This window comes from Somniosus microcephalus, chromosome 18 (genome assembly GCF_052327205.1).
Source record: "Somniosus microcephalus isolate GS21.2 chromosome 18, FLI_Smic_1.0, whole genome shotgun sequence".
Lineage (NCBI taxonomy): Eukaryota > Metazoa > Chordata > Chondrichthyes > Squaliformes > Somniosidae > Somniosus > Somniosus microcephalus.
This window is the reverse complement of record NC_141004.1, coordinates 18,298,964-18,314,464: the sequence shown is the minus strand read 5'-3', so window position 1 is coordinate 18,314,464 and position 15,501 is coordinate 18,298,964. Positions and strand designations below refer to the sequence as shown.

Below are 15,501 nucleotides of genomic sequence, written 5' to 3'. Positions count from 1 at the left end.
GTCTTATTTCCAACCTAAGAAGTGCATCTCTTATTAGATTAATGTGAATTTTTCCAGTTCCCACAACAGCTATCTTATTGATCTGAGTTGGCTAGTCAGTGCCAAATTAAGGCGAGTTTTGTGTTGATTAATTTCTTTTATTATTGGGCTCAGTATCTCCTCTAACTCATTTCCCCCAGATCTCATCAACATATACTCTTCAATCAAAACTATTTAAATCACTACAGATGTAGCAAAAGAGATGTTTAAAAGTGCTGTGACAATGGGGCTCCCTCTTGGAAAATGAATTGAATTGATTAATGTATTTTCATTAAATGCATTCATTGTAAATTATTTTCTTTAGTTATTTGAATGATTTGGATAGAATATCCTTGCAAAGCTACATCCCAACTCAACAAGATGTTTTAAGGACCAGAGTGAAAACTACAGGCATAGTGGAGACACACTTTACCTTCAAGGATCTGTATTTTAAGTGAGTAATAATGCTCTTTAATCACAAGCAGTATATGTACCATTTGTTATTTTACAAACTGTGTAAATATGCAGTTCTTTCACAGCCATAAATTCTTGAAGATGGCGATCATATTGGACTAAGAATCAATTTTGAAAAGTTTTAATATCTATCTAATATAAATATATCATGACCAGAAATTGCTGCAATGTCACGGCGAGCGAAGTTAATTGGACTTTTTACCTCACCGATCAGATCACATTATATTTGCACTGGAATGGTGCAGCAATTTCAGTGTCTCATCTGGGACCCCTTGAACGTCGTGCCCGTTGGTCGATGTCCTTAACTAATGAAAGAAATGGGTAGATAAAGAAACTGAGTGAACAACGGAGAAAGAAATCGGGTGAATTAGAGTCAAATTAGATATAGAAAAAGAAAGAGAGTGGATTAAGAGAGACAGAAAGGAAAAGTAAGAATTTTTTTTTAAAGAACAAGCAGAAGACGACATTGTAACCGAGTTGCCTTTGGGAATTGTTGTATTGGTCCTTGAGAAGTTAATGAGTGAATGGCAGAGTAGGTGTGCGAAATGTACCGACATTCTTCAACCATGAAGTATAGAACCAGCAGCCCCATCCACGATGATCAGGAACAGTCAAACTGCTTTCGTGGGAACATAGAAATTGCTACACGAAATAAGACCGCGGCCCATCGAGTTGCCTTCTGCCATCCTGGTAGTCGCATGATACAATGATAATGGAGTTGTTGGGAAAACCCCAGTGGTGACGAGCTACAGGAACCATCGGTCCTAAGTCACCTTTCCCTCCCAAGCACGCTACACTCACCATGACTTGTCTCAAATTACTCATATATACTGTATCCCCAAATTATTTACTGAAAGAAATCTAGCTAATTTGGATTTTGTGAGTAGAAACAGCTTTGCAACCTGAAAATTATTGCCTTCTGACACTAACAGGAGTGTGGGTGATAAGACTGGCATAAAAATACTGACAAGATATAAAAAGTTTAGAAGCCTATATAACAATTCACTACCTGCTGAAGTGAGATTCCACAGCTTCATTGTTCCCTTACTGAGCTTCCAAGATTGAGTGTCCTGTCAGGACATGTCAAATCACATCATCAACAGGGTCCATACGACATGAATTACCAGCCCTAAATGGCTGTGGAGAGATTCACTTGCATTAACGGCGTATATCCAGCAATTTCACGACATGCAACTAATTTCAGTGGTGACGTTGCAATTTTTTCCGTTTTGTCGAGGCTAACGGCAGAGTGGTGCAAATCGTCCAGCAGTTTATGGCGAATCGGAACTCGTGGTTTGTCTATCCCTCGTCACAAATTGTTGGATTTATTACGAACTAGTAATGGCGAGCGTTGTTAATTCACCATTATTTTTCCAGCAATTTCTGGCCCATGTATGTAATATGTGAAAACTGGTCATTGTAAAATATAGTATTGTTCCATCAGTTCGCTTTTGCAGCTGTAATGGTTGAATAACATGCCACAAGCATGGAACAGAGTATTTTCAGTAGCTGCTTTTATATGTTGCTAGTTGGGTCAGTTCCTGGGAGATTGTAGTTCATGAGCGAGCTCCTAGTGTTTACATCGCTAAATCTGACTTGCTTGTTATCTTAGCGGCAGACTTGTAGATCCACAAAAATGTAAGTCTACTAACTTCGAGTGTAATGCCGTTTAAATGCCAGATGCCTGTTCACCAACGATGGTCTCCCAAAATTCTGCCTAACAAAAATGATTAATATAGGGCAACATAAGTAGCTAACACAAGTTATTTATCTTGCGGTGGTGACGCTAAAGGTTGGTTCAGAGTGTCACCTGAGAGGAAAAATTGAAACTGAGTAAGAAAGCATTTAGTAGTTAGTATTTGGGTGCTTTTATACTGGCGCATGATGTGTTGTGTTTATTGATATCAGAAATAAGCCATGAGGTGACTAGGTGGTAAGATCTATCAGTGATTGGTGTGCAGATTCAACATCCTTACTGACCTTGGGTTATGACCTTGGTATGCTGAACAAAGTTTAAATTTCAGTACTATCCAGATCTTGAGCCAGAATTGCATTGTACAGAAAGCGTTTGACAATAATTAGACTTCAATACACTGAACACTAGAAGAAAATTCATGGTACTGTAATTCAGAACCTAGCTGTCATTCCTGGAGTTTTTTTAAAAAAATAGCCTCACTTTCTTCTAGTTTAAAATATTCTCGTACCTTTTTAGATGATCTCTTCTTAAAACGGTTTAACTATATAAGCATTTCAGTGAGAGCAGCTGACCTGGAGGAGACGGTGCTCATCATTGTTCAGTGCCTTACAGTATTGAAGAAGCAAAACAGGTTATCTACATTTCTCCTGTTGTGACACGTGTGGTAACCTAGGAACATCTAATTTCATTGGAATAAGACAAGTCATTACATTTTTAGCCATAAAACTACAGGGATGACTGTTTTTATTTTTTTTTAAAACTTGAGTTACAGAGCCCGTAATAGCTTCATGGAGTTTTTTTAAATACCTCCTCCCGGGTGATCTTGAGTATTGAAGTTTAACTGCATCTACGGTTTTCTTCTTGTTAATTTTCTCAATTTATGGTTTTGCAAGAGATGATCATCATCTGATACCTCACCTAAGTGGTAATTATTCACGGCATGTGTTTGCACATTGCATGAAGCAAGGGTCTAATAAGAGTACTACAGAAGCATTTACATTTTAAAGCACTGGGGGCTTGATTGAGAACAATTGAAAATTCTAAATTGTACCACCGATGAAAATAAGTTGAACAAACAGCACTTCCTACCATTGTCAACTTAAAATTGAGCGCGCCCATCTTTGGTTGAAATTGGCAATGGGGAGCAATTGAGCAGAGAGTAGATGTTTTCATTCTTGGATGTTAATCCATATGCTTGCACCCAACCTAAAGGTTTTGTATGAATTAGGATTCAAATTATACTTGTATATAAATTATTGCCAGATGAAAGGTCTATATGTAAGGACTCGCAGTCTGCTGTTGAATCCTGTATGCCAGCAAGGTGCTAAATTAGGGATTAAGTGATTTTGATGCTAATGTTAGATATGCAACGTAACTGAAGAGAACTAGGAGGAGGGCCAATGCAGAAATATGTGCTAATACTGCTTTTGCACCAGGAAAGTTGGTTTCTTCTCATTACTGTCCAGGCTAATTCGTCAAATATTTGTTTTCACAAGTACATGACTTGTGTGAAACACTTAGTTTACATTGGAAAAAACTTCCCTTTTCCTGTATATTAGAGTTCTCCTTTTTAAAAACTTATTTTACATTGCCATTTATTCAACCCTCCATATACACAAAACAAATCCATATACTATGCCATATATGCCAAGGATACTTTAATACTATCCAATATATGTACGTCTCCAATATGTAATGAGTTACAGTAGAATAGATTTCAAGTTGAAACTCCTATCCATAAAGCATGTACTTTGGACATGCGATTTATGGCAGAACCCCGAGAGAACCACACGCTCAAGATTTTTTTTTAAACATATGCGGCTTTATTCCTTGAGTGGGTGTATCACATTCAGTATTGCTGTAACTTGTTGCCAGTATGTTACTTAGAAATCTGCTGTCCTGCAGGAACTTGAGTATATAGATTTTTACAAACTAAGCGTGCAAATTCTGTGGTGAAGTGTGTGTGTGTGTGTATATATATATATATATATATATATATATATTATTTCTAAAATTATTCATTATAATGTCTGTGCAGCACATTACTGTGTCAAAACTCATTGCATACAAACTTAATTTGTTATATTTTACAGAAGACTAGTAATGTTTGGCAGTTTTCATTCATTTGTTGCTTTTAAAAGTTTTACGGTTATCTCTCTGTCCATTTAAGGATGTTTGATGTAGGAGGACAGAGATCAGAACGAAAGAAGTGGATTCACTGCTTTGAAGGTGTAACGGCAATAATATTCTGTGTGGCACTGAGTGATTACGATCTTGTGCTTGCTGAAGATGAGGAAATGGTGCGTGCGTCTTGTGTTCTAATTCATGTCCGTCCGCCAGCAGCGAAATAGGTCAAGATTGTGTCTTTACAGGATTTCGTAAACTGCCTGCTGCAATTGTGTACATTAAAATTGAGAGTTATGGTAATTTCAAAACTTGTTCTACAAGTGGTTAAATCAATGAAATTGCTGTTCATAAATATAAAGAGCAAGTATTTAGAACAATATTCTGTCAAAAAAAAAGTATATTCCATCAAGTTTATTCTTGCTGATCAGTGGAGCAACTGACCTGGAACAGTTACCAGCTAAACGCTGAACATATGAGCAGCTTATATCCTGAGCAAAAGGGACTATACTTGGTTAAAATACTTAATTAAAATCAACTGTGTAGTGGTGCAGGACATTTAAAAACTCAGGTTTTGGAGCTATGAGAAGCATTTAAAGCAATTTTAACTAGGGAAACTTTAAAAATGGAATGTATTTCAGGCTGTACCACAGGGTGAGGGAAGAAAGTTTATTTAATTTCTTTAAAAGCAAATCAAGATCCAGCCAGCAATAGTTTAATAAGGAGGCTTGCAGGAACACACAAAAATACTTTAAAGGATATAAACAAATAAAGTAAGAGAATTCGAGTAAAGTCAGCGGGTAACAGAAGAACCCAGAAAACTTTTATAACCTAATAGTAGGAGAAAGGTCAGTGAACAGTTGGGTATATTAAAGGATAAAGTGGGTAAAATATTACAATCAGGATTTGGCAGGCCTACTTCAATTTTCACAAAGGAGGACTGTATATAAATGCCAGACATAGTAAATGGGACTGGTAAGGTTTGGCTCCAGTTTATGGTCAAGACCACAAAATATGAATGCATTTTCCAAAACACTAAATAAGTTGCACTAGTGTTTTAGTCCTAATGTTTTCATATTTTTGGGACCTCGCTTCTCAGTCAGTGGTCAAAGCTGGACTGGTAGTCATCATTGTGACCAGGTTTTGACTATATAGCCATATATTATTTAAAGGAGAAGGAAACACTAACAAGAAACTTTATATAGAAAGTAATTTAATTCCCTATCTCTTTTATATAATTTTTTTTTTTAAATCAATGCACATCACTTGCTTTTTAGGAGATCACTTTTTGTAGTCTATTTTCAGGCTTATAGAGGTAGATCTCTCCATCAGCCATTAATGGCATTTTGATGGCTGGATGATTTGAAATCAAACCCCAGACCAGTGCAAAGCATTAGCTTGCATTGAAATCAATGGCGCTATATCAGTAAAAATGCATGCATTCTTCTTCCCCACCCCATTATAACCTGATAAGGGGACCTGGCTAGTCTTCATGAGACAGAAGTCTGCAATAAAAAAATAAATACCTCCTAAAAAAATAAGTGACGATCTGGTAATTTATATGTTTTTTAAACACAAGGTGGAGGAGTACTTGTCCTAGCTTTACAGTGTGACATTTTATGTAGTAACATTGCCCAGTAATTATTCAGTATATTTTGTTTTTCTCCAGGCAAGTCATGTTATGTGTTTAACTAAGAAAAGGATTAAAGTGATAAAAATCTGTGCATTGTTTACTTTGTAAATACAAGCAATAGAATTTTCTTTCCACAGAACCGAATGCATGAGAGCATGAAACTTTTTGATAGCATCTGCAACAACAAGTGGTTTACAGACACATCCATTATTCTGTTCCTGAACAAAAAGGATCTATTTGAAGAGAAGATTAAGAGAAGTCCTTTAACAATTTGTTACCCAGAATATGCAGGTAATGTCTTGTTACCCACCTTAAAATAACAGTTTGTTGTCTGATATGGAATCATTTTAATCAAAATTAGATTTAGTGGTCTACTTTGTCACATTTTTTAGTATTAAATATCAGTGAATACCATGCAGTTACACAAATGGAAGAAATGTGTAAATCCACCTAAACTGTATAGAATGGCAGATAGCTTGAGGTGAGTTACAGGCCTGATCACACCTAACTAGGAGTATGTTAAGGCAGTAATGCTATACACACAGGTTCATTTAACATGCTAGACCTCCAGCAATTTTTGAACTGTATTGTACAGTACCTGGTAATACCATTGCTCATATATTCTGTAGAAATATTTACCACTTTGTCAAGTCATTATCGAAACTAAATTCCATTGCCGATATCTGCAGATTTTGCCATCTATCTGAAATAATACAGGATTCTATTTGCAGTATTGGTATTTTTCCCCTCTTCCAGCCTAATGCAAAATAAACCACTCCCTTTGCTTTTGACCAGGATCCAACACTTACGAGGAAGCCGCAGCATATATTCAGTGCCACTTTGAAGATTTGAACAGGCGAAAAGAAACCAAGGAGATCTACACTCATTTCACATGTGCCACAGATACCAAGAATGTGCAGTTTGTGTTTGATGCAGTGACGGATGTCATCATCAAAAATAACTTGAAGGAATGTGGATTATACTGAGACTTGTTATTGAGAGCATGTCCAGGTGAGAGAGTCTGAGCTAACTACAGACTCACTACTAGCACACAAAATATGTTTGATTTTTAAGTGGGTTTTAACTTGGAATTTTTTTTAACATTACCGTGCCCTGCTGAATGTAAAGCTTACATTTTTCTAACCTGTATTTTACTTATAGCAATTTTTGAAAACCTCTAAAATTACTCTTTTTTAGGTTTTTCTTTTGTTAATTAAAAGGAGCCTGCAAGTGGACCATTTTATACCCTGGTTATGTTGCCTGCCAAAGGGGACAGCAGGTTTGAAGAGAAATGACTGACGTCATGAGGGAGGCTGCATGCAAGATATTCATTCAATACTAAATATGTATTATGGACACTTTTAAAATTGCATTTTAGGCTGAAATCAGCAAGTACATAATGTACTTGTTCTGACTCAGCATTGTGTTCAAGAAAGTTTTGTTCATTCTTGTTTGTTTCTGTTCTTTTTGTCTTAACGTTTATATGCAATTGAGTTGATTGACCAAAAGATGGTGAAATCTATGACCATTAGATTGCTTTTTTTGGAAGGCATTTCATTAGGTGTTCTTGATACGCATTTGTTGCCAGACATATCGAAACTTCGTAGCATCATGAATTGTTGAAACTTGTTTTGCCATAACTGGTCATCGGTCCTTTTACTGGTTCTAAAGGACCGATACAAAATTCAAGGATTATATTAATTTGTGTGTTTGTTAACCTACAAGAAGTTGCATCCTATGACATTGATGGTAGAACTGATGAACCCACCAAAAAGAAAACCCAACTGTATAGTACAAATGTCTGTAGGCCAACGGCAATGCAAATTATTTCAAGCATATTTGCCCAGGTAGAAAGCAGTATTAAGATCCACGGAATATAGTGACTTACGAACTTCTGATGTAGTATTATCCTGCAGTTGTGGTTAGAATTATGCACTGCCATTGGGAGTTCAAGTGCCATCTATTGTTCAAGGTTTGCCAAATATAAAAACATATCATGGCTAAAATCTAGCCAGTTAAAATCAGGCCAAACTTTTCTGATGAATTGCCCATTATGTTGCTGTATCTTACCTACTTTTATTTCAGATTTAATCCCTGCGGATCTTTTTTTTTAATGCAGGGATTGTGATCGGTTAAACTATCAGTTCATGCCTCCTGTTCATACCAGAATGTTAGAAACAGCCATGACCTAAAAGATTTTTGAATATCATAGTTATGATCTGTGGAGTAGTATGACACTACTGTCACTTGATTATTTTTATAATATAATACAGCACTGCCATATAGACCACAAGAAATAAAACCCAATCATGAAAAACCTAACTAAAATATATATATTTTTTAAAAAGATAGTGGTTCTGTAGGAGCTTCCTTTTTTCTCACTGAAAAGGCTATTTATCCCAAGCATTCAACCAGCCTTGGCCACAGTTCGGAATAACTTGTGCCCTGGTTGTTCCTTTTGCCTTAGAATTGTTCAACGTTGATTGCCACAACTGATGGTTACATTTACACTGATTTATAATTAGCCATCCTTAGAGACCATCTTTTCCTTTCTCCCCCCCCCCCCCCCCCCCAACCAAAAAAAAAATTGCGTAAAAATGATGATGAAATGGAATGTCTGCAAGTCGCTGTGTGATTTTATTTTTTAGGAAGGCTCCGAACTCTCATCTAGCAGACCAGTTTTTTGGTGTCAGTCAGAAAAGCCAATCCATGTTCTGGTGTCCACTGAAGTGTTTGAGTATTAATCTGTTTAATCAAGAATTGGAATACTTGTTGAGGAATTTTTTTTTAATATTGAATTGCCAGTGTTACTGCTTTCTTTTATGCCAGGAAAACTCGCCTCCAACAAATACAATTTTAAGGAGCAAAATTAAAATTGGTGCCAAACCACATTTAGCACATCGCAGGTTGAGTGATGGAGCCAGTGGTGATTTGGATTCGAATTTTTAAGTGACTATCAATCAAAAAAAGGTTGAGGCTTCGCTATGGTGAGGCCTGGCCTTGGGTCCCATGGTGATTGTATTTCCAAATGGCCATAGCGGATATTGGTTTTTGTTAGAATTTCTATTATGCCAGCTTCTCTAGGTTTTTCCCCTCGCTGCTCCTTACATCTGAATGGACAATGTTTATTGTTTAATTTCCTATTATTCCTATATTTGAGATAAAAAGTCAAGTTTTATAACGGTTCCATGGAGCATGGGGCGGAATTCCTTCTGTCATTTCTGTCAGAGTCTGCCAATCTGCTGGGATAGGCCTCATAGACGGTTAGAAGAATTTTGTTCACGTAAGAATTATGATATCAAATGTGATACCACAAGTTATTATTTACACGGGAGTGGGATACATACTTGGAGACAGATATTGAAGGGTACGAGTAAGAGCTGAAATGTGGGATTAAAGTAGACCGTCCTAGACACACGTGCCAAACGGTGGCTTCCTGTACCCAATTTCTATGATTCGTGCATCTCGGCAGCGGTCCTTTGGGCAGCAATTGATGTGTGGCTCATAGATCAGTGGGGAGGAGGGTTAGTTTAAAAAACAATAAAGTGGCCAATTTGATGAGTTGTGTGCAGTACAAGATATGCTAGACAAGAACTTGGTAACCTGCATTATTTCAGTGTAGTACAATGCTGATTGAATTACTAAGATCTGCAGTTTGCTGTAACTGCAGATTCTGTCTGGAAAAATGACCTGTTGTATATCAGTATTCATGTCATGTTAAAATGTAGAATATCTCAATGCAGTGAGAAAAGTAACCAATGCATACTCTGTGTAAAACCATTTCATTTCTATAGGTGTGCTGTGCATTAAGAATAAAGATAATTGCCTATTGTATTTTTATGATTATAGGCTGTGGCTTATGACTTTTTTTTTTACATCTCAACAGTTGGGTCTGTTGTCTTCAACCTTTTATGTATGCAATTTTTTTCTCATTCCAATTTACAGCCTTCTACCTAATTGCTGATTTATTGCGACCAGATAGGTCATCTGCTAATTTACAGCAGAGAATGCCCGGTAGAAATCTCTCCTGTAGGGTGATATGTGGGATCTCTGGTTTCATCTGAAACGTTGTACGTGTGGGATTGGTGATGAGCTGTTGGGAGAAATAAAGCTAAGTACAGCTGTGGAGGTGGGAGTCTGAAAAGAGACTTGGTACTAGAGAGTGTTTCAGCATTAAAGGAGAACATGGTCTGTCTGCTTCAAGGGATGACTAACGATTTAAAAAGTCTCCATATGGTTGCTTCTGTTGGGCTTTGGGTGTTTTTTTAAGATTGAGTAATGGTAAAAATATTCTGAAGGCTGTAAAAACAGGGACTTGCACACAAGGCCAGCCACACTTCCATTGCATATGTACATCTAATATCCTGAGAGGAGAATTTGAGGGCATTTACCTGAAAACTTGCTGATAACTGGAGGCTTGTATATGTAAATAAATAATGAGGGTTCATTTCCTAACCAGTTCCTAATCTCCATTCAGCTGTTGGGAAGAGTAACTAGCAAAATAAATGGACTTCTTGCCAGGGAAAATGAATATTACAAGTTGGGCAGTTCGCACACAACTTTTCACAGCAAATTACAGAAGGCTATTGGCAGAGACTTTAAATCGGATTAGCTGACTGCTTGTCCTCTGGGGATTTATCGAGGAAGAGCTTGGTTTGCTGTATATGATATTCACTCATCTGTTCACTTTGTGTCCATTTGATGTCCTTGGTAATACCTCGGCATGTTTCAACATTGATGACTACTACTAAGTTGTAGTTATTTGGATAACTTTATTTTTGACAATGAACTGTGATATTTTCTAATGGCTCTTCTAATCATCCAATGTATTAATCGTCTTTTTTTTTTAAACTAAATACCTTTCCGAGCTATTGCCTGAGTATTTTGTAAATTTGTGCCAAACTGCTATTCTGTCAATTTTATTTCATTTTGGTGAACTGTAGCTGTTTTTAACATAGTGGATACTTTCCTCTGCTGGAAATGTTGCTTTATGGGTTAGACTCTGTCTTGTTTGTACAGACTTCCTTTGTTACTGTAGTGGCAGTTCTAAATGAGAAAAATATAAACAATTTGGAGCTTGAGATTGTCACTGGACTCAATTCTTGCTTTTACTCTCAGTACTGCAATAAATATTTGCTAATTCCTTTTTTTTTTTAAATACAGCCTCTTTGTAATGAACTGTCATTTGTTACCAGCACCTTTGCAGGGGAAAATAAACTAGCTAAGATGCTAAATATATCTGGGGGAACAGAAATCATCTGCATCACAACTTGAGTCTGTCATTATTCAGTCATATGATACAGTTGTAAATTTCAAGTGGCTATCTGGCCATCAAGTTTTCCCAAGCAGGGGCCTTACCTTTAAATCATTCCCTTTGTGGTGCTGTTACAACATTCATGTATCACCATAATGGAGCATTCTGGTTTGGGCTCCAATACTGTGTTCACAGCAAATAAAGGCAAATTCTTCACCAGACAAAGTCTTCTGTAGTCCAAAGCCTGAGCCATCAGAAAGCTTGAGTCTGTGCAATTCTTGTCTGTAACTGAGCTGAAGTTTTCATGGGAAGGAAATATCTGGGATTGTTGTTTACAACCTTGTTCTGTTTTAAGAAAATCTATTTCAATGTTAATATCTGTACCATCTGAAACTTAGAATCTTGGGTGAAGCAGACCCTAATTCTCTCTCTAATAAGTAGACCCCCCCCCCCTGCCCTTATGTACAATTCAGTTAGCACCTTGGACAAAACCCCTACATCCTGACTAATTTGCAGACAATCAGCCTGCTCTGAACCCATAGACTATTCTTCTCTCAACCTTAATTTTGTAAGGAAAGACCACCTCTAGTGACTGTTATTTCAAAATGATAAAAATTAAAACACACATTACAGTTACCAAAACTGAAAAGAAAGCTGCAATATGAGTACTATCAATGATGCCTTTTTGCTATATCCTGCCATTTAGAGAAAATGCAGGGCACTCGTGTTGCTGTTTGTACATGGGCAGTGATGTTTACTGCTTGCTTTAACTGCATCAGTCCTTCAAGGTAGGAACTCACTGACTATAGCTCCTGAAGTTTGTACACATGGATTCAAAATCACACCATTATTACCTCCTGACTTTATCCCAAAACTCAACCAGTATCAACTATGGGTAATCGCCCCCTAGTATAAACGCTCACTCATTTGCTCATGTTTATAGCTGACCTTGTAAAATAATTCATGTAATCATAGTCATTGATAAGCTCTCCCTTCAAAGAACAGCTAGTAAGTTTTAGAACCATGTGAATATTGGGTGAAACTCTGGTGTGATATTTTCCACAATTGTTTAAGTGGCTATTTTTCATGACTGATACTAGACTATTGTCGGGCTATTTTATGTACCACAGTGCTGCCAGTGAATGTGGAACCATATGGTGACTAGAGTCGGTGTTTTGACAGAGCAGAGAACCGGAATCAATTCCTTCTTTTGAGAGAAAGCACACCTCCATATTAACCAATTATTTAATCCCCCATCTCGCCCATACATATTAAATCCTGTCCATTCCACTCCAGTAATAAAATCTTTAGTTGATGGGTTAACAGGTTAGAGTCACTTTTATCCCTATTGACCCCTTTCCAGCTTTATTTAAGTGAAAAGACAGCCACCTAAATACAAATGCCAAACTGCCTTCTGTGATAGAGAATTCCACAGGTTCACCACTCTCTGGGTGAAGAAATTCCTCCTCTCAGTCCTAAATGGCTTACCCCTTATCCTTAGACTGTAACCCCTGGTTCTGGCCTCCCTGGCCATCGGGAACATCCTTCCTGTATCCAGCCTATCTAGTCCTGTTAGTACTTTATCTAAACTCCAGCGAGTATAAGCCCAATCGCCCCAATCTCTCCTCATGCGTCATTCCTGCCATCCCAGCTATCAGCCTGGTGAATCTTCACTGAACTCCCTCCATGGCAAGAACATCCTTCCTCATAAGGTGACCAAAACTGCACACAATACTCAAGGTGTGGTCGCACCAAGGCCCTGTACAACTGCATCAAGACATCCTTGTTCCTGTACTCAAACCCTCTCGCTACACAGGCCAACATACCATTTGCCTTAACTGCCTGCTGCACCTGCATGCTTACCTTCAGCGACTGGTGCACAAGGACACCTAGGTCTCGTTCCACTTCCCCTTCTCCCAATCTATTGCCATTCAGATAATCTGCCTTCCTGTTTTTGACACCAAAGTGGATAACCTCGCATTTATCCACATTATATTGCATCTGCCCAATCACCCAACCTGTCCAAATCATACTGGAGTTTCTCAGCATCCTCTTTACAGCACACACTCCCAGCTTTGTGTCGTCTGCAAACTTGGAGATATTACATCCTTGACCCTTGCACCAGGGAGGCAACATACCATCCTGGAGTCTCGTTTGCGGCCGCAGAAACACCTATCTATTCCCCTTACAATAGAATCCCCTATCTATCACTATAGCTCTCCCAGTTTTTTTCCACCAGTCCTGTGCAGCAGAACCACCCATGGTGCCAGGAAGTTGGCTGCTGCTGCCTTCCCCCGATAAGTCATCTCCCTCAACAATATCCAAAGTGGTATATCTGTTTGAGAGGGGGATGGCCACAGGGGACCCCTTCACTATCTGTCTGCGCCTACTACTCTGCCTGGTGGTCACCCATTCCCTTGCTGCCTGTGCAGCCTTTACCTCTGGTGTGACCAACTCCCTAAACGTGCTATCCACGATGTCCTCAGCATCGCGAATGCTCCAGTATGTATCCATTTGTAGCACCACGCCACAATGGGGTCTGTCAGTTGCTGCAGCTGGATACACTTCCTGCACACATGGTCGTCAGGGACACAGGAAGTGTCCCTGATTTCCCACATAGCGCAGGAGGAGCATGCCACGGGGCCGAGCTGTCCTGCCATGACTTACCCTTTAATTAATTTAAATTATATACTCAAGGGCCCTTGGTTACTAGCACTCCCTGATACACAACAGAGACCTTATAAACAATAACCACAAAAATTAAGACCTATATTTTATAAACTATTAATCTTAACTGTCAAACTATAGAGTAGTTTAAATACTCACCTGGCAGTACTCACCCAATCAGCTGCTTCCTCTTGCCCACGTCACTTTTTGAATCATGACGTGGCTCCGGAACGCCGTCACCACTCTGTGAGACTAGTAAGCCTCTAAAAAAAAAAACACAAAAGTGAGTTTAAGTACTCACTGTACCACTGCTCCTCCCGACACTGGCCTCTGTATAAATTTTTTTTTTTTAAACTATTGCATCCAACCATCATTCTAACTGTTGTTTGAGATCTCAGCTGATTTCTCCACATCTACAGTTGTGATTCCCAGCACGTTCTGGTCTGTTGGAATTTATATTTGTAATAGTACAGACAGAGGCTGGAGTCACTGTCTATAGAATCATGCAGCACAGAAGGAGGCCATTTGGCCTGTCATGTCTCTACCAGCTTTTTGAAAGAGCTATCCAATTAGTCCCACTTCGCTGCTCTTTCCCCATAGCCCTGTAAGTGTTTCCTTTTCAAGTATGTATCCAATTCTCTTTTGAAAGTTGCTATTGAATCTGCTTCCACCACCCTTTCAGGCAGCGCATTCCAAATCATAACAACTCGCTGGGTTTTAAAAAACAATCCTCATCTCTCCCCTGGTTCTTTTGTCTATTATTTTAAATCTGCATCAGTGGAAATAGTTCTCGTCTTTACTCTATCAAAGCCCTTAATAATTTTGAACTCCTCTATTAAATCTCCCCCTAAATCTTCTCTGCTCTAAGGAGAACAACCCCAGCTTCTTTAGTCTCTCCACATATTTGATGTCCCTTATCCCTGGTACCATTCTAGTAAATCGCCTCTGCACCCTCTCCAAGGCCTTGGCATCCTTCCTAAAGTGTGGTGCCCACAATTGGACACAATACTCCAGCTGAGGCTAACCAGTGATTTTATAAAGGTTTAGCACAACTTCCTTGCATACGCCTCTACTTATAGAGCCAAGGATCCCTGAAGCCTTTTGTTGTGATATATATAGAAATAAGGGTTCTGGATGCAGGAGTCGAACACTTGCGGGTTTATTAAAGAATTTAATGAATCAGCAGGGATGCTGAAGGTGAGGAAGCTTGGAGAGCAGGAGGTAGCACTAGGACTGTTGCTCAGGATACTGAAAAAAGACATTGCTTCCTCAGTATTAAAGTACTGATTATCAACCCCTGCGAGGGCCTCAGAAGTTAGGGACTGCATCATAACACGATGCTGCAGAACGGTTTGCGTGGCTCCCCATTGATCACGCACCTTTACCTCCAATTTGGCATTTTGCTTTCTGAGGTGCTTATTCTCATGGATTAAATGCTGATCATCAAGTCTATTCTGCTCCACTTGAAACAGGCCTGAAATCCCTCCTAAAGATGGCCACTTCTACCTGTAATTTATCTGTGTTGAACAGCTCCAGTGGGACCCAATTGAATTTAAATTAGATCAAATCTCTGAGTGACCCAGTGCTGCTGCACAACAAACAACAACTTGCATTTATATAGCGCCTTTAGCATCC

At 38.6% G+C, this 15,501-nt stretch overlaps 1 protein-coding gene and 1 pseudogene across 1 annotated transcript in view; one reads left to right on the top strand and one right to left on the bottom strand.

Moving 5' to 3' along the window:
• The window catches only part of LOC147105066 (guanine nucleotide-binding protein G(i) subunit alpha-3-like), a 46,269-nt gene extending 35,243 nt beyond the window's left edge, over positions 1–11,026 (top strand). The window contains exons 5-9 of the mRNA XM_086011129.1: positions 344–472; positions 4,359–4,488; positions 6,083–6,236; positions 6,741–6,956; positions 7,143–11,026. Coding sequence (XP_085867255.1) covers positions 344–472; positions 4,359–4,488; positions 6,083–6,236; positions 6,741–6,931 — 604 coding nt within the window. The 3' untranslated portion in view covers positions 6,932–6,956; positions 7,143–11,026. The remainder of the gene's footprint in view (positions 1–343; positions 473–4,358; positions 4,489–6,082; positions 6,237–6,740; positions 6,957–7,142) is intronic.
• A 1,096-nt stretch (positions 11,027–12,122) lies between these two features.
• Positions 12,123–15,501, bottom strand: part of LOC147105065 (guanine nucleotide-binding protein G(t) subunit alpha-2-like) — a 98,199-nt pseudogene continuing 94,820 nt past the window's right edge.